This window comes from Solea solea, chromosome 21, assembly GCF_958295425.1.
Source record: "Solea solea chromosome 21, fSolSol10.1, whole genome shotgun sequence".
In the NCBI taxonomy this organism is placed as follows: domain Eukaryota; kingdom Metazoa; phylum Chordata; class Actinopteri; order Pleuronectiformes; family Soleidae; genus Solea; species Solea solea.
The window spans coordinates 5,338,010-5,364,201 of record NC_081154.1 but is presented as its reverse complement, the minus strand read 5'-3'; the positions used below and the strand labels follow the sequence as shown (position 1 = coordinate 5,364,201).

Sequence of the window (26,192 nt, the reverse complement as noted above, 5' to 3'; positions counted from 1 at the left end):
ATTTAACTGTTGCTCATTCCACAGAAGCACAATCCGTTGTATCTCGTTGTGACTAATTAGGCTTTTCAAAAGTATACAATGCAACACCAACTGGTACCAACTGAACTAATTTTTCCAAACCTTTCTGATGAATGTATATAATCAGCCCTCATCTTCAGCTTATCCTTTAGCCTCTTTTATTTACTACACTAGGCTCTTCTACACATGCCCTGCTCACAGTTGCACGCATGCTACTGGTGCTTCACCAGCATAAGCCGAATTATAGCAATGGAGAATGAGGCTAAAAAGATTATTTTTCCCACTAAGATTTGCTATTTTTATTTCCCCATCAGAGCCGTTTGAAGCAGTGTCCTTCTGAAATGGGAAAACGTCTCTTCTGGATTTTATAACACAGGTAGGCATCAACTTTATTTACCTTCTGGTTGAACTTATCGGTCTTGATTTACGTTGCAACATTTGGAGGTTAGGGGCACTGTACACTGTCTCTCTCTGCTGTTGATGTGATATTCCATGCAGAACATTCAGCAAGAGAGAGCAAATTATGTGATGTCTGGGGAATGCCAATTCCAAGATCTCTGGCTCACCAAAAAAAATTACAAAGACTAAATTTGACCAAGATCCCAAGGGCATCACTTGTCCAGATGCATGGACAATGGATGAAGCGGCTCTTACAAATTGCCCTCTGATCTTCAGTTGTGTTGGCACATTTGGTCCTTGAATTTGAGGGAATTGGCCCTGGAAAATCATTGAAATGTCTGAATTTGAAGCCAACCAAGATGTGGGAACCCTGTTTAGCAATTCAGTTGCACTTGGTACAGAACACTTGTTGTAGACTAACAATAGCGCATCAAACATTGTGTCATTGCATGGTCCTACCAGCCTGTGTCATTAGCCATGTCAACATCACTGAGCAAATCCTTTGGTATCACAGTCAGGAAGTGGGAACCACATCCTTTACCTGCCTGCCGGGAGCTGTGAATGTGTCGTAACTCTTAGTTGTGGTTTCTAGTGTGTGTGAATGTGAAGAAAGCATGGCTGTCAGCAGGTGTGTGCCTCTGTGCGTACCATTATGATTGTGATACATTTTTGAAAGGCTAGTGTGGGCGTGTAGAGAAGCTTGCGTATCTCTACTATCTTGCACCAGAACAGTACACTCTCTGCATGTTTGAACAATTGCACTGTGTTGGGAAAGTCAAGATAGAGCAACTGATGGTGTTGTGAGGATCTCAGAAAAGTGAAAAGCAAATATATTGTAACTGTTTGGGTCAGTTCTCTTAAATTTTAATCCTGTGACAAAGAGATATTCATCTTATAGTGATGTTTTGCATGAATAATAGATCACGTGTTGTCTTGAAGCCACTACAAACATTGTTGTCACTGTCAAATCACTTGCACCATAATAGAGGGTACACGGTGTCCTAGATGCCAGTAATGCATTATCCAGGATTTGAGTCATTTCCTTGTGGAAAAAAAAAAAAAAGTATTATGTCACACTCTTACGTCTTATCCATTTTTGCTCTGTGGCTGTTAACATTTTTAACCTGTGATTTCAAGGTTGTAATATGATATGACTTGTTCAAATCGATGTGTAACTATATGCTTTGGCTGCTGAGTCAGCTCATTCTGACTGAGAAACCAGAGGATTTGCTCACCGATGCCATCATTGCTAAAGACACAAAGACTGGCATGGAAGTTGAATGTGGGGGAGAAAGTTCAAACTGGAACCTTAAAAACAAATTTGAGTTCAATGCATACACATGGTGCAGAAAGTATGACTCAGCCCACAACATGTCTGTGTAATCTATAATTTTTTTTACTTTGGGATGAAAAATCACAATCTCACGGATCAGTTTGTCATGGTTTCCCCTATTGGGGAGCTTTCCTTAGGGAACAGGGACCTCAGATAACTCTTGTTAACCTACCTGCGTTTCCAGTGGAGGAACCAAAGTCTAAATTAAGTTACAGGGAGATCGTTTTACCCTCAGAAAGGTCCCCGGTGGAGAAGTCGGGCCTTAAACACGTTAAGGGGTGGAGCTAATGCTATCTAATGCTGTTTTTGGCAGAATTTTCATAAAACTGACATTTATTTATATTTATTTATATTTATATATGTTTATTTCGGTCATGTCAGTTAGATCAATCATCATCACACATCATCTTAGTGTAGTTCACACAATACACATAACTGAAAGGGAAACCGGGAGAAGCAAAAGCTTATCTAGTCCCGCCCCCATTACCCACATAATACATATTTTCATCGTACAATACATAATTTCGTCATACTCTTTTTTTTTTTTTTTTTCTTATGACAGTTTGACAAAACATGTTTCATTGGAAGTTATTTGTTTTTGTGATCTTTATCTTTGTCATGTTTTTAGGAACATATATTTTTATAACATAACATATAATTACATGTGCTTCTCTGTTTCTCAAATAACTTGTGATTCAGACAAAAGCAAACTTTAAAAGTATCTTTTTGATGCATGCACAATTTGGGATAAGGCGTACGGGTCAGTTTAGCAAGTTACACAGACATTTGTGCACAACACATGTCCAAGTCATATTTAGACATTTTATTGTGGAAGAGAGCAAGTTGCAAACATCCTGAGGCTGCTGACTTTGGGTGAACATTTGGTGAGTCAGGTGGTTTATTCACATGTGCACCGACATTTTATTGTGAGAGAGGAGAGTGACATCTCAGACAACACTGCCTCATTGTTTTCTGCTCTACCCGGCAGTAATGACGGAATCCCCCGTCAGAACCCCGCGATCAGGAAACGCATATTTCAGAGAGAGCAAGAGTGAGATCAAAACACATGATAGCAGGAGGCTTTCCTCTGTAAACAACAATTAGTGTTTGACTGTCCAAATTGCCCCGCTTAGTCCAGAGGAGAGTTTCACACAAGACGAGAAACACTTTTGTCAAATCAAGAAAATCTCCTCCATAAAGCAGGTGTAGATAAATCAAACCCTTAACCTGAGTTGTAATGGGAGCATATCCTTTCAGGCTGCATGTTTAATCTCATACAGCTTTGTGTTTAATCCTGCCATCCATGAACTTAATGATATTCTATCTTTGCGCTGACGGAGCATTACCTTGGTCTCGAGTCAAATCCCGAGGGATGGGAACTGTTGAACATGAACACATGCCAGCACCATTTTGAGTCTGACTCAATGTATATGCAATAGAAATTTGACTCTCAATAGTGTCATCTTGATGTGCTCATCCACCTTTGAAAAATCTGATTTAGTACCTTTTCCAAGTACCGATTTACATGAATTTTAGTCCAGTTTTACTCAATACAAACACAGTGATTCTGGGTTTTTTTTCTGTTGTCATGTAAACCTACAGTGTTTCACACAGTGTTCCTCCTCCTCATCACTACTGGGTCGGATCGATGAGCTGTTTTATCATCTAAGGCATTGGAAGTTCAGATTGTGCAGCAGAACATCAAATGCCACGGTTGTTATCGGATAAAACCTGATAAACGAATTTAGTGGATCAGGTCAAGAGACGCGGCATGAATAATTTGTTGTCATTTTCATCTCAGATAATGTGATATTATTGATATTTATTTCTAAATTTAATGCCTGAAATTGGACCTCCTTTTCGTCCAATGCATTGAGCTCAAATACTGTGCACTCTACCCAGTAATCATATTAGCTTAAATGAATTATAAATGAAGCTAAAAAAAAAAGCTGCAGCTTATTAAATTATATTAACCCATTTATTACAGTTGTACTTCAGAGCTTAATTATTTACAGAGTTGAATTTTCAGGGAGACTATTCAGACTGTTGTTGGGTAAAACCAAAACGAAAAGCAATGTGTGTTTTTTGGGGGATTTGTGTTGTAAAGTTAATGTCATTGCATCTTGTTTGTTTTCAGGCAGCGTTTCCTGCCCTTAAGGTATGCTGTACATATTAAACACAATGGTAATCAATGAGCTTTAGAGGTGCTGGTAGATGGATTTGTTTCTATGTCTCGAGGCTTTAACTGGCTGTAGGATGTAGCTTTGTATTTACCACACAGACATGAGGATGGTTTCATCTCCCTCCTCAAGCTCACAACAGGAAAGTGAAGGAGTCATAAACACGGAGCTGTTTAACCAAGCTTATGTTTGTCTGATCCCACTCACTCTGATAAACTCTGGTTGTTGATGTTAGGTTGCCACAAGTCAAGCTATTTACAGTAAGAGCCATTTTCTTAATTTTTCCCAGGGGGAAATTCGTCTTGCAGGCAGGCAAAACAGAACATATACACACACACACACACACACACACACACACACACACACACACAAACACAAACACTTAATAAGTTTTTACAGCTTCCTTTATGAAACGGCTCCATCTCTGTGGCAAAGCTGTACGATGGGTTCAATGTGCGGAAATCACTCTTGAGGTTGTTAAGAAGTTTAAGGTGGGAAAAAAATCCATGAACAGAATTCTGTCCCTCTAGCGCAGCTGCCACAGCGACAGTCGTAAAAGCACAAACATGCAAATGCGTCCCTGTTGGCTTATTTAGCCTGGATCCTTACATTCTTCCTCATTGCATGGGTATTTGTGTTATGTGTGTGAGACAAAGACACATAGAGTGACAAAAAAGGTGCTGAGTTTCCTAAGACTGGCCTGTTGTAGCATGTAAAAATACCCCCAGGTGCCATTTATCTCTATTTTTTTATTCCTTTCTATAGTACTCGGTGCTGATTGGCCATTGAAAGCAAACCAATGTATTAAATTTCTGACCCTATAATACCTTTGGAACAAAGAATGGACTAGGGCTTCAGGGATTACATCTTACTTACTGCTTTTACACCATTAACTGAATTTTAAACAGGAAAGTCCGGGTTTCTCTCAGGTTTCCCACGGAGAGCTGTGGTAAGAAAAGAAACAAAGAAGAACAAAGCAGATATGCTCACTGATGAATTGAGAGCTATAACCTGAGGTGATCTTCCATCAGTGAGTGTTAACCTGATTTTAACCTGCTTTCCTGTCCAACATAATGCCAACACTGCCTGTACGGAAGTTCCAATTCTAAATGATTGACAAAACATTTTCATACAGTTTTGTTTTTGGAGTTGTATGAACACAATTGGACAGTGTAAAGTATGACTGTTCATTAACATGGTCACATTAACATGGATCCTGAATCCTTTTCCTCCAACCATGTGGTCAGATCTCACTTTTTTACACTGTTTGCTAATACACAAACCAACTCCAAAAAAACAAATTATGTTTTTAAAGAGGCTGACCTTTGACCTGCTTCTGAAATGTGAATATTTTCTGGTTTCTTTGCTCTATATAACAAAATAATCCATTTAAACCGAATGATTTTGGTTTGTGGACAAAACAAGACATTTGGGAAACATTTTAAGGACCAAACAAATAATTATTTGAGAAAATAATCGACAGATGAATTGATTGAGAAATAATCGTTATTTACAGCCGTAGAGCTGATTGAATCAAAGCACCGCTCACGCAGCTGTAATATGAGATAGATTTTGACCATTAGAAAAGAAGAGAGACTGACGAATACAAATAAATGTCAAACTGCAAACGGATCTGTAGTTTCATCAGCGAGTGATTTGGTCACTCAGGACAGCTACAGTTAATATCAGGTCTGAACTGGATCAATTGGAGCCTTTTTGTTATGCACCGTTAACTAATAATTTCGCCTTTTTTTGCAAGGTCTCTCCATCAACATGGCAACACCACACCCACACAAAGGGGAGGAGCCAAGTCCTGAATGTATGGTCGTCAGTGGGACGCCAAGTTCTGCCCAGAGCCCTCAGAGCGAGGCAGTGACCAGTGAGCTTCAGGAGCTGACCCTTCAGCCTGCTCCGAGCCCGCAGCCTCTGCAGGAGCGCAAGAATGGTGAGGATGATGGTGCAGTGCACACACGCAAATGTAATCACACACTCAAACGTTAGTACACTTTTATTTATATGTTTATTACGGTCATGACATTTAGATCACTCATCACACATCATCTTAGTGTAGTTCACACAATACACATAACCGAAAGGGAAAGCGGATACACTACATGAGCATCGCGGGGGACGTTGTTATCTGGTTATCTTTCAAAACAACCTCCTCAAATGTTTTGATATAAAGCTCTTATTGACTCGCACACATCATAACTGACACGCAACAGTGTACTCTGGCTTTGCATATGTAAGTGTCGGGTTCAGTTCCTTGTAATCAGGTGATGTACCACAGTCTGGCACACATAGTGACATCGTTTTTTGCCTTTCACCTTTCCACCTGACTCTTGGCTCTCATTACAAGCTTGAAATGATTTTGTAAAGTGTCCCAAAATGAAAACAAACTTCAGTTTTCCCATTAAAGTCCCGTGGCAGCTTCGCACAGACACTGACACTGACTAGATGAATTTGACTGTTTATAACATCAAGTTTGTATTTCTACATTGTCGTAATAGTTTTCTGAGCCATTGCGTGAATGAAGGAGTGCTGTTTTGGGATGTTACAAATGTTATAAGTCTGTGTTTTGCTTTTCGAGTGACTACTTTGACGTTGCACTTCACATCCTTCAGAGTTGTGGCCTGTTTTTAATATAAATTCCTCCAAGCTATAAGAGTCCACGGAGAACATATTTAACAAGAAGTTAAATATCAGACGTGTCTGTACATTTTGTTCGCTTGAGCTCACCTCATCACAGAGGTCGTTTATAGGCGAGATAAAAAAACACAGCTTTAAGTGCTCAGGTGATGCTGTGTATTTGTATTAGAAAGCTGTGTGCAGTGGAGTCTCAAAGACGAAGCCGCTGTGCTTAATTGGCTTGTTCTCCTGCGCTGACCTCCATTACAGGAGATTAGAGTGTACTATATGTTTGCCGTGTGTGGTGTCTGTGGACGTGAGACTCTGTTGGCCAATTGGTGTCCAGGGTTTTGCGTGATCTCGGAACTGGAGTGACGTGCATAATTTTCTGTTTGGTTTGAATCTCTGCGGAAAAATTTAGTTCACTGAATTTGGTTACATTCATTCAAAGAGTGTAAAAACAGATATTTGATCATGAAAATTCATATTTAATTGCAGTTTTGTCTGCCTTATGAGGCCTTGCATGGGCCTTGATTACTGCATGACAAGCATTAGCACCAGCAACTTGAAGGCATTTAAAAAAAATAAATAAACACCAAAATGAGAGGTTTGACGTGTCATGTCATTTAATCTATTACTTCATCCAACCATTATTTTCATATTGTATTAGCCATTATCTATGTGATCTTTCAAGCACAAATAACAGTCTATTTTCTCAAACACTCTGCCCTCTATTAATGTAACATCCTGTAATGTAAATCAGTTTGAAATACTTTGTTTAAAGGTGCAACAGAGAGTTAAACTTGCCTTACCTTGTAAATGAAATGCCTCTTGTGTTTTTGACTGTTGTATGGAACAAGTCATTTTGCGCTTTAATCTCTGGGATGTTGAGATGGCTTTAACATCTGTCTCAAGTTTTTTTTCGGTGTTGTTTTCTATTGTGGGTTCTACTTGCGTCATCAAATCAAATCAAATAACAGATATTTCTCATTAGACTCGGTTTGTCTCAGCCAGAACTGCCCAAAGTAAGGTTTCATTTGTCCAACCAGATTCATATATTTATTTTCATAAATTAAATAATTTGTGAGATACAAATACTCTTTATAATACTCTCATATTCTTTATCTTCAAAGGAGTCACCTGCAGCATAACATTGAGAGGGTTTTGAAGAGCAAGGTCCAGCTCTATGTCACTAGTGGCACTGATGGTCATTTAATGGAAGGCAGGAAAATAAGTTGTGGATTCTCACATGTACTTTAGTTACTCAAATTCTTAAATACAGGCTTACCCGCACCTTGAAAGCTGATGTGTAATGTGATAAAACACAGCCACACAGCCAGCTATTAAGTTTTTTGGCACTCCAAGGGATAAAGTTTGTGCACCTGAGTTTACAACGGTTGTTGGAAGCACCCAGAATATATGATTATAATTTTAAGGCACAGAAAAGAATATTTCCTTAATGATATCATGTCTTCAACTCTGCAAGTACAACTTAAGTGGGAACGCAGAGATTGTGGTGCAGTGGTCATCCCTGGCACAGTACAACTCTTCCTTTTGACACACATACACACACACCTTGCTTTATCACACTGGCCATTGTTTAAAGCTGGGCGTTGGTTGCCCAGTTTTGTGGAGTCAGTTTGTTGACGGCCTGTCGATTTCTCAGGAGAGAAGGCTGGAACAGTAAATGATTTGCCATCTATCGGCGGCAGATAAAGCTGTCGATGCACTGCAATTGTCTCCCACCACAGGCTGCAACAGAAGTAATAAAAACAGAGGGATATGTGTTTATGTTACAAATATGATGGATGGTGTTTACATCGTTTAACAAATGTTTAAGAGCGGTCCTGTGACTGCTTGTCACAGGACCACGTTTACCTCATAGCGCCACACAAAGACACACACTCTCTCACACACAGCCTCAGGCCACCACTCCCTACTTTAAACAACCTCTCCTCTTGTTGGCCTGTTTTTATACACTTAAGCCTCCTCACCAGAAAGAGACAAGTTTCTGCAGGTACTCCTGCAGCTAACCTAGCATGAAGAGAGATGCCTTCAGTGCAGCGGCTGATGCATGTATCTGCATGTGCACCATTCTCTGTGTGTACAGTTCATTGGGGCAGTGAAACCGCAGAGTGCCTGCATACACGAGTATTAAACCTTATCTTTGCTTTATCTTTGAAAGCAGGTTATGCAATCTGTTTATCTGTTCCTCAGTAATAGACCAGTGCTGGAGATTTATTGTTAAACACACGTCTGTGTGTGTATATAGGAAGAGTGGTGGTGTTTTTCAGGATGAGGATGAAAGACAAATGTTTACGTCGGTGTACATTAGTGTGCGTGCGTGTTAATACCAGCAAGCGAGTGTGTCAGTTTTGATTTAAGATGTACAATAAGGGCTGACACAACAAAAGGTCACTTTAAGAGAAATTCACATGTCTGGTTTTTCCAGTCACAAATGCGTGTCTAAATTGTGCCTGGTAGAACAATGTGATCATGAAGCTTCAAAACTTGGTGGGGGAGAAGACCATGAGAGTGGGGGCTGCAGCGTCAGGGTGAGGAAGGAGGAGGGAGGAGGAGGGGGAGGTCGAGGTCGTGTCTGAAATGGCACTATTGCATAACTTGTCAGAGCGGGAATAGTAGGAACGCGAGTGGAAATGGAGAGCAAGAAAGAAGGAGTTGTGTTACTTGTTCATGAGGGTGTGAGGCTCTTTCTTTGCAGCGTTTTCTTGTGGCAGAGTGGCAGAGTGGCAGAGAGAGCCCAGAGGGGGTGACCAGATTTTCCTTTTTTTTCTTTTTTTTTAGTCCTTTTGAACAAGAAAAGTTCCTAAAGGCAGGAAAGAAAAAAAGGTGCAGCCACGCAGAGATTCGAACCCATGGGTGGACCTTGTTGTTAGCCAGGGAGCAATAAGGGACAGCTACAGACTGACACACGCCCTCTCTGCTGCTGGGGCATGCACACACTTGTAGATAGGCGGTCCAGGGACAGGGAATGTGAGGTGCACTGCTGCCTGTTTAGTACAAGTTGCTGGTTAGAAGAAAACATATTTAATTTGGATTTTTCTCATGCTGGACTTGTTCTCCGCTTTCTACTGCTGCTGTTGTCTGTCACCTTTTTTCACTTTCACTTGCACTGGGAGTATGACTCGCTGAACTTGCCGGCACAGTGAATGAAGTGCAAATTCGGGCATGGTGCAGTGGGATATGACTGTCAACTCAGGTAAAGTCTATTTTTAAGCAAACTATTCTTCTGCATTTTTGTTGACTGCTCTTTGCTGACTAGTTGTGTTGTGAGCACTTGCATGTCTTAGTAAGTTAGAGGTTTATTGACACAGCAGTCTGACGAGTCGGTTTGTTTGTGAAGGGCTGCTCTGTGTGCATGGCTGCCAAAAGTTAACTCAGAACCTTCAAACCTTTTCCTTAAACCATCACACTCAAACAAAATCTGTTGGATGGAAAGTTGATCAGTTGATATTCATAATTCTTAGCATGAGTACTAGATTATTTGCTTTAACTATTACATTTATAAACACAAATCTGTCTCCTCTAGTCACAACATTATTTGTGGTGAATCTATTTGAATCACAGGTGGCAGCAACAGTGAACATTTACTAAGAGGATTTCATGTGTGTTTGCAGAATTTAACAGATTTATTGAAGGCATCTTGAAGCTGCTTCTCTAATCTCCTCTTTGTCTGTATCCACTTAACTGCCTTACATTAGCTCAACAATTTGTGACTTCTGCATTATACTTTCACTAGCTTAAATCTACATATTACAAATATGTATATAAGTGTTTTTTGTCATTAAACATTTATTTCAGAGACAAAATAGCAAACCCCCAGAATCTAGATGTTACCACATAGGATAACGATGTCAAATGTGAATGCTGTGCTTTCATAAGTCTAAGGTAATGGAAAATGAGCTGCACAGTATGTGCTGTAGTGTTTAAATGCAGTTTTTACGAGTTCATTTTAGAGGGTTCACAGGTGGGGCTGCTGTGAGGAAAGGTTGGCAGGGTCTGTTCTGGGCAGACCAAGGGGGGAGGTTAACATGTCAAAAGGTGTGGTTGATTCATTTACCTTTTCTCAGAGAGGAACTGCCCCACCCCCTCCTCCCCAAACTCCCCAGACGAGGCCAGGCAGCACTGCTCCCTCAGGACTGACCTCAGTCCAGGCAGGGCCAGGATCCAAACAGGAGAGGTTTGACTGAGTGAAGAGGATCAGAGTAAATAGCTCAGGCTCTCTAACGGAGACTGTAGCCAGAGAGGGGGGGAACTAGGTTAGAGGCATCACACACTCCGCTCCAGATTTAAGTGGAAATGACCCACTCATCTCAGTCAGAACAGATTGTTCCAGTTCATTGACGCAGACTATGTCTACTACCGTGGCTGCGACTAGACGGTGGATGTAATTTTTAGACCATAAAGCAATGAGACGTTGAGCCAATGCTGTCTTTAGTGTGAGTTTACATTGGGTTCTTGAGCATATAAGCAACATTTCACTATAAAACTGACCTACATTTAGATCTGTGGTTTGATTTAAAAACATGTCATTTTAAATTGTCTGGTCCAAAAACACAAAGTTATCGATGAACTACAGTGATTTATTTCCGTAAGAAATAAATGACCCCTGAGTACTGCAGGCACAAGAAATGACTGCTGACCGATCACATCATCCAGATATGTAAACAAAAACACATCTAAATATCGTTTTTCCTCATCATCCCCGCCTCTTGCATAATGACATTATCTCACATGCGATGTTGGCTCGCTAATAAAAAGGCTTTGTTTGCTTTCAGGAATTAAAAATGCTAACGTAATCTAATCCTGCACAGACAGACCAGTGTGCCACCCCTGAGCATTATTTAAGATATAACAGCTAGATATGTAGCCTTGCAGAGGTTTGCCTAGCCCAGCAGTGATTCGGGGAGGCTGGTAGTGATGTTATGTAACAGACTGGGAGGCTGCCAGCAGCAGAGGCCCTACAGCACTCAATCTGGGTGAGAGGAGGAGAAAGTGAAGGGAAGAATGAGATGGGTAGACTGATTGATGGAGAGAGGGAGGTGAAATAACCTTGGATTTTTAGCAGAGATAAGTCAATAATTGAAAATAAGACTATAAAAACTGTAGGAGAGAAAGGAGGTCTTAAGTTTCAGGACAAAGCCAAACATGCGGCTGGAGGGAACAAAATCCAGCTGCATGTCCCGACGGGACCAGGTTTGGACAAAAATCCAGAAATTGTTGTCGGCTTGGGTTAGGTTAGGTCAAATCAATGATCCTTTTTAGTTCTTTTAATGAAATAGAGTGAAATAGGGACTATTTAATTTGTGTTTTTTTGTTATTTGCATTTCAGAAAATAGGAGTGAACATTTATGTCACTTATTTTTCACTCATAAGACATATGTGAGTAGATATTTGAAAGTGATTGACCTTGTGTTTGTAAATGGGGTTTATTATTTACCACAGCACATTGAATGCAACACACAGGTTATTGAAGCCGTCCAAGGTGGATTTTATGCTTTTCCTCCACAACAACTCAAAGTAAACCATGATGGTTGGATTGTGTAAAGACGGCTCTCACCTTTTCCCCAAAAATGTAGTTGTAATGACCCGTCATTTCTGCTAGCATTAAAGTATTCATAACATACAGCGTAATAATGTTAGTCAAGGCAAACAGCCCAACTTATTTTCTGATATTATTTGCCCCAAACACAAGTCTGGCAGCCCCATCATCGTAGTAAAACATGGTTGGAGCAGCGAGGACGTCTCGGCAAACAGATGTGACTAGACAACTGCAGACCTAATGTTATATTTTAGCTTTCAGTCTAATAACAGGCAGAAATGTACTTATGTAACAGTTTTAGCAACAGGCATAAATCATTGATGTGTCCAGCATACCACACACACACACACACACACACCCACACCCACAGATGAGGCATGACTCACCACAACATGGACACAGACAAAAAAAAACAACCTGGACATGCACTTACAGGCTTTGATAGCCTTCTATTTTCGCATTGTGTGTCCTGCCAGCACGGTATTTCAACAAGCTCTAACACACTCTTGAGTTTTTGATTTGTGATCCCGTGAATAATTACTGTCGGATAATGCAAGAGTGTAGACGAGAAGCTTCACTCACATCTGTAGCCTAAAGCTAAAAGAAAGGAGTTTTTTCAGCTTTTTTTCTCGTAACAACAGGAACGTGGTGCCTGCTACGCCCATCGTGACAAGCCCGCTCATGTAGCTCAGGGATCTTTAACCACACGCACACACACTACTAAATCTTATAGCATGCACATCATGGCTTCAGTCCTAGACCATGCAGAGAGGAGCAGATAAGCATGCACACATCTTTTACTCATGTCTTCAACATAAAAATCACGCAATTTGTCAGAATTCCATTCATCGAACGAACACGAAATTCATTTTTAGGTCTGTAAGATAATTTTTATGCTCACATTTGCACAACTTTGAGGGTTGTTAAAGATTTGTGCTTTTGCAGATAAATATGGCTTGTACAACTTTAATTTTAAAAGGATAAATTAATAAGCACAACTTCAGTCAACTTCCACAATGTATGATAAACAAATGTAGATTGTTCCTCATGCTAATTTTGTGTAGCCAAGAGCTTACTGTTTTGTTTTGTTTTGTTTTTATTTTCTCCCATAAGCTAGCAAAAGTGAGAAGATAATTGTTTAGGCTATTGCAAAAAGAAACATTGCAGTTGAATTTAAACTAGATGTTAAACTAGATTTGTATTGATTAGTTTCCAGGTAGTTAAGAATGTTTTTATCAGAAAACAAGAAAATCCTCCAAAGGGAGGCATTAAGTTTTTTTTGACATAGAAAATGGCAATTACACATATATTTATATATATATTCATATATTTATTATTTGTCTGGTTCTATGTTAGCAGTGAGCTCAAAGCAAAACACTGAATACTAAAATACTGAATACTTTGTGTTTGTTAATTCAAGTTGTCATGGCAATATATTTAACAAGGTATTACATGTCACATGTTCTCCTGTTGTTGTTTAGCCCTAGTTTATTGTTTAAAAATGACCTCATTGTATTGCAGCACAAACCACAGAGCTGCACCCAGTTATTAGTGACTCTTAGTGAAGGATTATTTTTTTTAAAACATAAATGCTGTTCAACTCCAGTTGTTAAACCAACCCAACATTATCCACTGCAAACCCTCTATTTTATTGTGAATGAGTTCCTCTCATGTAATTGTGCACAATCACACAAACAGGTTTGTGCAGCTACTTTTTTAAGGACACTGCATTGACTTCTATTCAACAACGCTTTGTGTCGAACCATAACCAGTTAATATCTAACCTTAACCTAACCACAATTCACATTTTAGCCCTTAACTTATCCTGTTCTTCAGAAACGAGGTTGTGCCTCATTAGGACCAGGTTTTTTGTCTCTGCGAGGACTGCAGGTCCTGACAAGGTCAATGTTTATGCCAGAAAGTGTCCCAAAGAGGTCACAAATACAAGTACACACACTTAAATAGCTCCACTTGCTCCTCAAACACGGCCACAAAAACACATCTACAATTTGTCCACAAGTGGGTTTAGTTAGTGTCTTGTCTCCAACTCATCTTGCTGTGGTGTGTCTGAATAATAGAACAGCCGCTAGGCTGTGACTCACCTGCTCACAGCAAGTGTGGCACACTTGTAACAGAGGTCACTGAGAGCTGAGGACTCCTGTTGTTTTGTTAGTGACTCAGACGCTGAGCCATGTGCAGGAGAAAATGACTTGGCGTCTAATTTAGATAAGTACAGGGACTTATCCTTTAACATGCCAGTGAATTTCAACCATAAAACCCCAAGAACAGCAATGAAGCATTTCCTTTTCCGTTGGTGTCCAGGCTGAGCTGTTTTTCTTGTACACAAACACAAAAAAACAGTGTTGATAACAGTCGACAACATCAGCCGTGTCACCAGACTCGTCACCAGACTCCAGAGGTTGCTTGTTTGTCACTATCTTTGTCCACCAGTGTGCACAAACTGTCGGACCAAACACAAAGCTGGCTGATATATGAGCTATATATACATACATACATATATACATACATATATATATGTGTGTGTGTATATATATATATATATATATATATATATACATACATATATATATGTGTGTGTGTATATATATATATATATATATATATATATATATATATAGTTAAAATTGTGTCCCATCTTCATGTAACATAGCATTAACATTTCACGGGAAAAAAATGGCACCATTAAAGGTCAGAGTCTAATAAAAGCCCTGCAATTTTTGGTCGCCGAATTGAAATTCAGAGCCACTCACAGAGAGATGGGGAGACAGGAAGAGTCGTCCAACTAAACCCCTAAATATCGACCTGAGGGAAACGACTGCAAGAACACACAGACACACACACACAGTCGAGAGCAGACTTTTAAATGTCAAGGCCAAGAAAACCTTCTCTGTCTGGCTCCGTCTTCCTCTTTGGCTCTTTCCATGATTCTTGTCTGTTGCTGAATGAAAACTGCTTTTGAGGAAAATAAGAAATCTGTGTTTCAACACTAAGTGGGGCACGAAGTTAGCGGGGTTCTTCGCGTGATTTATAAAAATCATTTTCAGATGTCCGTGTTACGTAACAGTGCGTTACAACGCTGTCATCGCTGAACAAGGAACACCCCTCTACAGCCTCTGGGTTTTTTCCCCCCTCTCCCTCAGCATCTGTGTTCCTCTCTGAAAACCTTTTTATTTTCTGAACATGACCTCACCTCCTACAGTCCTGCCTGCCTTACAGTGAAGCTTCGTGTTACCAGATGCATACTGATGCTGGCCTATGGCTCTCTCTTTCATTCAACACTCTCTGTCCTTCGTCAGTGTACAATTTAACCACAGATGGACCTTTTATGGTCGCTCGGTCAACAAAGAACCTTTGACGTTGCGTGTATGACTTTTCAAGGGGGACTTAATGACTTTGCTCTCACATCTTTCTCTTAAACTTTTAGTTCTTAGCTCAACGTGACTCTTGGAAACGCCACATTTTGACAAGACTGTAAAATAAGGTAATGAAGCAGTAGGTGTTTGTTACAGAACTTCATGTCATATGGGTCCAACGGGATATTATTGATATTCGAAATGTCAGCTATCATTAGGATTCTTTAAAAGGTATCGGCAATGAATCTTAAGTATAATGTTACATCAGCTAACAGTCTAAGCTACAAAAATATAGACTAATAAGTTCCAGCTTCTGTATCTTTCCATAATTTCTCTTGCTCTACCTTCTGTCCTGAAGATGTCGACCTATTTAAACTAAAAGATATTTGTACATCACCTTGGAGCAGCTAGCCATGGTATCAACCAAATATTATTACATAATATTACCTCTCGGCAATGAAGCCATGTATCATGTTGGGATTATGCGTCCAGTATCCCAGGAGGAGATGATTGTGCTGTTGCGTCTACTGCAAACACATGAAGAGTTGGCTTCAGGCTTCTGTCAGGGAGTTTACATCTTCCAGTACAAACACCCTCTGTTTGTACAGGACGAATACAAACACAGTGAGTGATTAAGTGCGGGATTACCAGAGTAGCATTTACATCAAGGTTTTGTGGTGGATTCCACCTCTGTTCCTTTTGACTACACACACACAAAACAGTCTCCTCACTGTGAGCAGAGATTCCTCAAGCCGTGTCTCTTTATGGTTCAGAAATAGTAGTGGATGATGGATCAGCGCTACAAAATCCTGGTCTTGATGTCGGTGTTGTTTGCCACGGTCAAATTCAGACATAGCTGGTAAATTCCACAGCAGAGTGGGTAAAGCGTGGGACCAGGAAGTAAAGGAAAAAAAACACCTTCAGTTGTCCCTGCTGGCATGTTAACGGTTGGTTTGACCTGTGATAGACTGACACTTAGCCTGGCTTGTTTCCTCAGCAGGCCAGGTTTTGTTTGGGTCACGTGGTTCCTACTTTATTCATGTGGTTAAACCTGCCCGTGATAACAAATCAAAAGTGCTGCTGATGCTCGATAACATTTTTAACCCCCTTTTAATTGAATAAACCATGCCTGCATCTGTGTTTTCACTGCTTCAAATTGAATTTTCCTCATTTTCCTGCTCATGTGTGGTTCACCTGTGCCAGGCTTGTATGGGCTTGTTTGGTAAATCTGAGCAAGGGAAGCTTGCAGAAACCACTAATTGTGGCAGCAGTTAATGGATTGTAGTTTGGGTTATTTTTGGGGGCAGGATGCATCCGAAGGTCAAGCTCTGGGTCATAATGTTCCACAACCGGAGTAAGGAATAATAAACATTATTGTAGTTGCCAGTTATCACCATGACTTCAGTTATTTGTTTTTGAACAAAAAATGTTGCTTAATTGTGAAGCAGATGTTTTGAAACGCCAGCGACTAATTGCATTTTCTTTCTTGACGGGGTTGAGTTTGAACTCTTTCAAAAAGGAGCATAAAGCTCAACAGCCACACTTCACATGTTTTGATGCCAACCATAAAAGAAACCAGCTTTTATTTTAGCTGTTTATGTTGCTGTTGGTTATAATGTCCGACTGGATGCTGTGCGGGAGTTTTCCATTTATCTACACACCCACAGGAAGTCTCCAAGTCACTCTTTCAGCACGGTCGTCGCGCTGTAATTGTATCCTGTCTGTTGGCCCAAAAATAAATGTTTTCTTTTTTCTTTTTTTTTCTCCCATGAATATTTTTCAGCAAAGAATCAGGAAAGACTCAGATAAGGATGTCCAAGGCCAAATAGCCTCATTGGAATTTTCTCAAACTCCAGCTAAAGGTTAAAATCACCACTGAATCAAATGGCTGAGACAGTATTATTGCACATAAACATCATTTAAAAGCATCTATATATGGTATTACTGGTCTACAAATATTAGAAACCCCCTCCTGATCACGACATTATTCCTTGTCCTCACAACTTTAAAGGGGTATGCAGATATCTGTTGTGTTTATTTGAGTGTGGTCCAGTTGTTAGTCAAGCATGAGTAAAATTATGGGCACTTACATCCATCTTCTACCACTTTATCCTTCACATGAGGGTCGCAGGGGGCACTGGTGCCCATCCCAGCTGACCATAGGGCGAAAGGTGGGGTCACACTCTGGAAAGGTCGCCAGAGTGTGACCCCACATCTTTTTGGACTGTGGGAGGAAACCAGAGAACCTGTAGAAAACCCACGCACCCACGGGGAGAACATGTAAACTCCATGCAGAAAGGTTATTATTATTATTATAGTAATCATTTTATTAATCTAGGACTTGCCAGGCTTAAGCACAAAATGTTCTCCAGAATAAATTTCATGCCATGTCCCCTATCCCCCCTGAATTGTATGTCAAAATGAAAGACATGAGAGCAGCACTGATCCCTTACTTAAACACATAGTAGGTTAAAATAAATAAGTCATTAATCATGTATGTATGCATAATGTGCAAAAAATAGCAGAAGCTTTCACAAAAATAGATAAAACGTCAACATTACAGTGAATTTTTACATATGGAAATGAATAACAATAGAATTAGGATAGAAGACAGATGTGGGGATAAAAGTCAAGTCCCCAGTTTATGGTGAAGGTTAAGGTTAAGGTTTATCAGTTAGTGCTTAGTTAATGCTTTACATTTTCCTCACCTGCGTGTACATGTGTCAGTCCAGACAGTGTACACACTGTATTTGTTTGACGAGCTTTTCCCCAGACCACATTGTGACATCTCAATCCCAGAGTGTGTTGTCGTCTGTGCTTCCTGTCCAGACTGTGAGTCATAACAACAGGTGGATTCAAATCACACGCTCCCCACCGACACTAGTTGTTGATAACAGCCGCCATTTGTTTAAGGTGTCGTCTCTGGTCTCAGGTGCGCTGTAGTTGTGTGTGTTACCTGTATGAGGAAACACTTTAGTGATAAGCCTTGTTGTTGTACTGTGTTGTGTGTGCTGACTGATATTTATGCTCAGGTTGTTGTTTTATTAATAAGGTTTTTTTGTGCTGTATGTATAGTGAAGAAGAAAGTTGTGTTTCTCCCCTCTGTGTCATGCTTCATGAAATATTGATTTAGTCCAAGAAAATGGCGCTTAAAGCTTGTGGATGTGTGTGTGTGTTCATGGATGTGGATGTGTGTTTGTTCCTGAAAGTAACTTTACCCTGCGATTGCACAGGTGATACCAAGCTGAATATAGCCTCCATACAGCCAGCTGGCCTTGCTATTTAAAACAGTGGAGAGAGAGAGAGAGTTGGGCGGGGGGGGGTGTAGCGGCGTTTACCATCAGCATTCTGCAGGAGTCAGAGACAGTTTCACTGGACGGCAGAAGAAGTCGTTTTCCAACAGGATCAGAATACGACTGCGATGATTCTCAGCCTTTTCCTCAAGGGCAGAATGTGTTTCAAACAGAGTTACAGTAGAGATTTGGTATCGATCAATCACTTTCTAAAGTCGGGTGATTCATCCCAGTATCAGATTCACTCCTGCGTCTTTGACAAAGGTCGGCTTTGTGGGATGAGATCATCCCAGTGAGCTGTTACTGTCCTTTCCACTTGTGCCATAAAATGTGTTTATAGATTGACTTAGTCAGGAAAGTGTTAGAGAGTACATATCCGTGTTACTCTGTGTTGTTTTCATATGTGTGTGTATTTCACAGGGAGGAGGCTTACAGAGGGCAGCCCCCCCCCCCCCCCCCTCCCTGCCTGTAACAGTGAATGAATGGCAACAGCTGAGCAGGAGAACTTTATCGGCAGCACTCCCTGCTCGCCTGTGTGTGTGTGTGTGTGTGTGTGTGTGTGTGTGTGTGTGAGATTCAGGAGGAGCTGCAACCAGAGCAGTCTCTCTGGGCTCTCTCTCTCCCTCCCTCCTGAGCACACTGCTACTCTCCTTCTTCAACGCTCGCCTCTTGTTCTTTTCATCCCCGACTCGTCTGGTCGGTTTCTCCCCCTACTTTTCCCTCGGACTACCTTTGCAGAGCATTACAGTCGTGACACGCTGTTGCCACTGCAAGGGAAGGAGGGAGCAGGAGAAGGAAGAGAAAGAGAGACAGACCGATCGATTACTCTGGTATACGGGAGAGAGCGAGAGAGAGAGGCAGAAGCAGTGATTGTTCGTCCCGTTTTGGTTCGTAGGAGATTGTCTTTGACTTGTGTGGGAATACTCCTGAAGCGTTTAATTCACGTATGTCCCTTGGAAAGAGAGGACATCTAATTGAAGGGAGAACTGGTGCAGTATTTAGACGGGACTCCTCTTCCCTCCCCCTCAGCGACCAAAACTGCCAACATTCGGGACTTAGGTGGAGGACCCGGTTTGTCGGAGGAGTTCAATGTCAACCAAGTAATTAATCTCCATTCCGAATGATAATGCTGGACACCAACACATGCCTGTCCTTGGACCTGTCTCCCCCGGGCTCTCCTTCAATGGGAGACGACGTGGAGAAGGCAGGACTGGAGCTGGATCATGACCGGCAAGTCTATCACAGCTTGAAAGAAGGTGGGCGATGCGGAGGCATGAGATATCTGATATGATTAGTGTTTATGTGCCTCTGCAGATTCATATCAGCGCTACACGGCTGCGTATAAATAGTTAATGGGGTTGTGCTAAAGATAAGAGATTCGGTTCGTTGGCCTGGTTGAGACGGAAGGAAGTCAACGTGGTTATTTGGTATCTCAGATAAACCTTTTCAATAGACTTACACTCTGTGTGAAATGAAGGAAGTGCAAGTGAGAGCAGATGTGAATAACTCAACTTGTCATGTGCACATCTCTCTCACACACACATGTTTATGTTTACATTCCTTATGCGCACCTTGAATGTGCTGAAGAACATTTGTTTTAACATTTTGAAACCTACAGTAGTTTTCAATCTTTTCTTTTTGATGAATGTTACACAGTCCTGCTGAATTACGTCGGTCACCTGTAGATCAACCCACAAATAAATTAAACACACTCTTGAAAACATGTATGTAGATCTACTGATTAAAAAAAAAAAGTTACTCATGCGGTTTTAACTTCCTTGTAGGGACTTTCAGTTGTCGGACTGGAAGTTGCTGCTTCAGTATCAGTCATGTTTACAGTTTTTTGCATTTAAAAAAATGACCCACAAGAACTTGCCAAACAAAACGTCATGTCCTGTAGAAATGGTTTTAAAATGGCAGCCAGCACAGCGGTGGCATGACACTAAAACACTCAGTGCAACAGTAAAAAAAACCTTAATTAAGTTTCTTTATAGCCACCATTAAAAGAGTCAAAGATGACTTACTGCACATTAAACACAACATTCCTGTGAGGTTTACAATAAAGAAAGTTCAGTTCTAGAGGAAAAAAAAGCATGTGTCAGGAAATCAATTTAAAAAAAAAAAAAGGGGACAAGGGATTTTTGCAGAGCTTTCAATCAAAAGTTAGTTTAGCAGACTGAGCTGTTTTCTGAGAAAGCATAATAATATACCACAGTTTACAATACAATGTTTTAGAAAGCCCAGTGTTTATTGTAGTTTAAAATTAAATAGCCTAATAATCATTGTAGAGTTTTATAGTGTTTTGTCACATTTTTCCTTTGTGTGTGTGTGTGTGTGTGTGTATGTGAGTCGGCTTACCTGTGCCAAGCCCTGGGGTCTTAGGGGACAGCGAGAAACTCAGACATGTTAAATCAGATCTAGTGACACATGAGCGCAGCAGGATTAGCCCAGTTGGCCAGTGAGAACTTGGCTCTGCCTCAGTGACCTCTTCAAATCTGATGCCGCTCTAACCTCACATCGCACCATTGTATCCCGTCATTCCCCCACGTATTTTCCCGTCTGAAAGGTTCACTGTGGAAGGTGACAGGAATGAATGTGACCTCTGTGTCGGTCCATGCACCCACTGCGTTGGTGTGATACTGTGGGGGAGGTTTTAGGAGTGTTGTTTTACCGTATTTTCTATACATACAACTGCCATGTGAGGTCTAAGAATACACGACTATAGTTTGTTTTCCAGTCTCCCTTCACACAGACACACAAACATTGAAAAGTTTCTTACAAGTTTCTAAGGACTTCCGTACCCTAATAGTAGTTGAGTTAAATCAGTTGTGATCATTTGAGTTTGCTTGACTGTATATGGCAAAGGGGGAACCCCATAAAACCACACATCCTGAATTATTTGAATTTGTTTTTTTACATACATACATAACTTTTGAGTCTTGGGTTACATCCTTTTAGTTTACAGATCTAAATGTTTTTTTAATGTGGTGTAAAATATCAAGGACTTGATTTTCTCGATACCAGGAAAAAAAGTTGTATGTTTAGACTGGTACTTACCACCCAGATCTCTATATAAAGCAATGATTTGAAAAGAGGATATAGTTCTGAAAGTCTTTCTTCCTCTCTGACTTTACATTTTGTGTGGCAGCAGTGGTTTAAGTTTCCATCTTGTAAGTGGTTGTTGTTTTCTCCGTTTAAGCTGTAAAGGCAGCTCTCTCTCTCTCTCTTTTCTCTCCTTCCCTCTGACTTTTATGACTGCGGAGGCCAGTTTTGGCTGTGGCCTAGTATCCTAATAAAACTGCCCTGCGTCTTTATCCTTTCGCTTAAATTAACCAAAATGGCCTTTAAACCTCATTAAGACTCCTTTTTAGTCCAAGTTGTTTCGGTCACAAATGCAGCGTTTTGTAATTACACATATCCTCATGGACTAATTGTATGATTTCCGTCAATAGAAATGTTTTAAAGGTTCAATATGTATCAATATAATGTTTTTACATTGTGCATAAACACAGTGAAGTATAACATATATAACTGTGTGTGATATATGTGAAATATTACATCTTTTTTGCCCACTACAACCCCACTGACTGGAGATTTACGAATAGTACCAGGTTAATGAATGTTTACATGCTTTTTCTTTATCAGTAATGTAGTTATTATTTATTATTTATTATTATTTTATGATTTTGGTCTCCAGTTGCAACACCACTGCAGCTTTTCACACTTTTCACACCACCACTAGCATGCCTGAGGTGTCACCGCTAGACTTTTGCGATTTCTTTTCTTCTATGAAACTACTCAGAAGATCAGGCTCGGTGACGGCGGACAGACCCTGAGTAAATTTTTAAGTGGTGATAAAAGCCGTCACATGCCACCTTTGTCACTAAGTGGCTAAATCTCATGCCTCAAGAGAAGTAGAGTAGAAGAGAGAATAAATAAGTTAAGAGGAGTATACTCGGTGTATGTGTGTGTGTGAAGGGAAGGAGAAGCGAGATGAGAGGCGTAAGATTCTTTTCCCCAGAATAAACCTCTTCCCTGAAAGTGGCGTGGCATCCTATTCTTCATTATACCATGGCATGGTCATCATATCTGTGCGTGTGTGTATGTGAGTGTCAAAAGTGTTTGTCCACGTGCTTGGCACTGAGGGAAGATTAATCTCTTAGCTGCAGCACAGGTTCAACATAAACATGAAGTCATGGAGCCGTTGTTTAGTTCTCCGTGTTTATGCCGCTGAATGTGAGCAGGCATGTTTCCAGAGGGGTGACTCCAGTGCTCGTCTGATCCCTTTAGATTTAAAGCATACGCACTTGTAAATATAACGGGGGGGGAGCTGCGACCGCCAGCGAGGATTTAGAGCCAAAGAATGACATTTACTTGCACAGACTCTGACGTTAACGAATGGGACCTGCAGCGTTGCCGTCCAGAGCCTGGAGTGTTTGTCATAACACAGCAGCAGCTACATGGGATTGCTAGAGAGTTAGCTTAGCAGGCCTGCGAGCACCACTGATGTCACTTACTTAGTGGAAAGGAACAGGTGCTGCTCATCGTCAAAGGAGCAGAGGCAGCCCTGGCTTTCTTTGGAAGCAAACCAGGGCTGAGCAGTTTGGAGAAAACATCAATTTTTAATTTTCTGACAGATATTGTAAATGTAACATGACATGTGTGTGAAAGTAAGCTTCAGTTTAGTAATTACTATAAAATCACTATATATGAAGTTTTTTTGAACTGGCATAAAACATTGAACAGTGAAAAATATTTAATTTGCTTATTGTGTTGTTTGAAATTGCCATTTCGATGTGGCAACACTTATTACTTCAAACACCTACATACACACACACACACCTCCTGCGGGGACTTGGCATGGCTTGATACAACTTGTGTCCAATAAGACATTTGTGCTGATGTGTTTACTCATTTTAAAAGCAAGCCAGACATTTGTCATCAGCCATCAGCGCTCACCCACATCCTTGTCAAATTGTGGTGGACATTTGTCTTTTACAGAAGGTTGCCTTTTTTTTTAGTTGAGCATTTCTATCATTTTGTATCGTATTTTACTTATTCTTTTTATAATGTTATTTTTATGATGTTGTTGCAGCATCTTTATTTCCCCTCTTATTATTTTATGAAACTCTCAACAGTATAATGGAAAAGTGTGTGTGTGTCATACGTGAAACGTCAAACTACTTGTTAATCTCAGTACATGCAGACAGCTCTGTCTCTGTGTGTGTGAGTGTGTGTCTTCTGTATATTTCTGTCATAGTCTGTGATCCGATCAGTTTGTAGGTGTTAACTCATCTGCATGGTTGACTGAAAGGTCAAGCTCACTTCTCTTGCAAAAACGGGAAAACTGCAGCAGATGGTGAAATACATGGCTCTCGTGCCATTTTAGCTTTTCAAATTTTAATTATTATTCCATAAAATTCATCTCGACAGTCTTTTTATTTTAATTTTAAGTGATCTTTTAAGGTTGTTTTGGTTTTTATGAAGCCATAATGAGACAGCTTTTAATTTCAATTTTGGTATAAAGAAAACAATACAAGAAATTGAGTGTGTGCAGAAAGGTCAGCTACAGTCCAGTTCCTTTTGTCCAGCATTGTGTTCCTTAGACCTCTCTGCCAGCCTCTGTGTTATGTAACTAGCACTTCCTGTTTTGAAATGACGGCGTGATCTGCCCATATGCTTTTTTCCACTCAGATTGCGGCCTGATCGTGTTTCAATCTCTATTATCATTATAATTTTTTTTTGCTTCCTTTGCTCATTTATTTATTTTTTTTTACCTGTTTTCTCTTTGTCACAGATTCTTTGATCAATGATTACTCTTTCTTTCGCACATTCTGTACACCTAAAACCCCTCAGAAACAGGAAGTGTGTAGTACTTCTTGTACCCTCCTCCTCGGCTTAAAAAAAAAACACAAAAGAAGGGGGAAATGAAAGGATGAATTGGGTGCAAGAGAGTGCAGGCAGGTCTTCTTCATGTCAGTCCATATTCTTCTTAGTTCTACTTATGCATCCAAACTTGGTAGATGGACTTGTAAACAGTAACCGACAATAAGGAACTTAAAGAGCTCTGAGCTCCATCGCTGAAGTTTGGTTGCACAGTCAGCGGGCCGTCATTGACTCTCTCCTCTTTCTCCTCCCTCACCTCCTCTGTCTCCATGCAGTCCTCCAGCTCAAACTCCAGCAGAGACGAACACGTGAAGAACTGGTCAGCCAGGGGATCATGCCACGTAAGTCTCCTCTTTAATTCTCTGTCAGTGTTTTTTACCAGTGAGTCGAACGTATTGTGCAACTTTCATCATATAAAAAAGAAAATCAGTAATTTAGATCCACGTTGACATGTTATGGTACTTTTTTATTTTACATCTAAGGCCAGTGATGCTCAATAAGCACATTTATGAGATGTTACTAGTGTTTTGATGCTTTTTGTAAACCCCGGCAGACGACTGCAGCATCACTACAGCATGTGTGTGCATTTGAGTCGAAGTCAGAGTGGTAACTCCGACCCTCTCCTTCAGCAGATCAATTAGTTTGATATACAACATCAAACACTGAGCTACAGTTGTATAGATTTGTATGCTGAATGAATGGACCTGTTTATCCACATGTGCTTTTCATGTTATCGTAGGCGGTGACGCTTCAAACTTTACCGACATTGCGAAGTTGGAAGCTGTGTTTGCATTTGTTTCTTTTTTCCCGTAAGGCGACAGCTCTTATTAACACGTTTTATTAGTATGAGTTGGTACAATTCCGCCTGTATGTGTCAGATTTTGTGGTGTCTTTGCACCACCGTGTTATCAAATATGGCAGCTTCCTCTTCTTCTGCATCCACTTCCTGTTTCAGAGACTGCATGCTCACATTACACGAAGCAGGGATCTTCTTTTTTTTAGTACTGTTCATGTGAATTATCTATTGGCCCGTAACAAGCTTAATCTAGTATACCGCTTTCAGCCTCATTTACTAGATATGATAATTTGTCCTCTGTGACCAAAGGTTACTTAATATTTATGTTTGTGGTTACATAAACCTACACATGCACACATGTGCTTGAAGGGAGATGTAGAGATGCAGGTAGAAATGTGGATTAATTTTTAGCCGTTAAGTATGTTAATCATTTTCATTATTGTTGTATGTATCCTTTATTTATAAGTAAGTTATCCTAAGAGAGTTTACATCACAGTAGTTTGACTAAACGCTGACTTTGAAAAATATATGTAATCATGTTACTCTGACTTAAATTTAAACTACCAGATAAAATGGAGTAATCGGGAAGAATTACCATTCATGTATACACTCACGCAGACTCAAAGTGGCCAAGACACTCTGCTCCACAGTTTCTTGGCTTTGACTTAGAAATAAAACAAGACAGTAAGATATGGCAAGAAAAACATGACAGTTTTGACCAT

At 40.4% G+C, this 26,192-nt stretch overlaps 1 protein-coding gene across 10 annotated transcripts in view; it reads left to right on the top strand.

The window, feature by feature from the left end:
- mrtfab (myocardin related transcription factor Ab) overlaps nucleotides 1-26,192 on the top strand; it is a 43,501-nt gene that overhangs the window by 1,457 nt on the left and 15,852 nt on the right. For 8 of the 10 annotated variants that reach the window (XM_058621163.1, XM_058621162.1, XM_058621157.1 and 5 more), the window contains exons 2-4: nucleotides 333-394; nucleotides 5,690-5,875; nucleotides 24,950-25,015. In XM_058621163.1, the coding sequence (XP_058477146.1) occupies nucleotides 5,704-5,875; nucleotides 24,950-25,015 (238 nt within the window). In that variant the 5' untranslated portion in view covers nucleotides 333-394; nucleotides 5,690-5,703. Of the gene's footprint in view, nucleotides 1-332; nucleotides 395-5,689; nucleotides 5,876-9,380; nucleotides 9,779-19,359; nucleotides 20,045-24,949; nucleotides 25,016-26,192 lie in introns of those variants that run through there. The other 2 variants (XM_058621165.1, XM_058621160.1) reach the window with 2 other exon arrangements.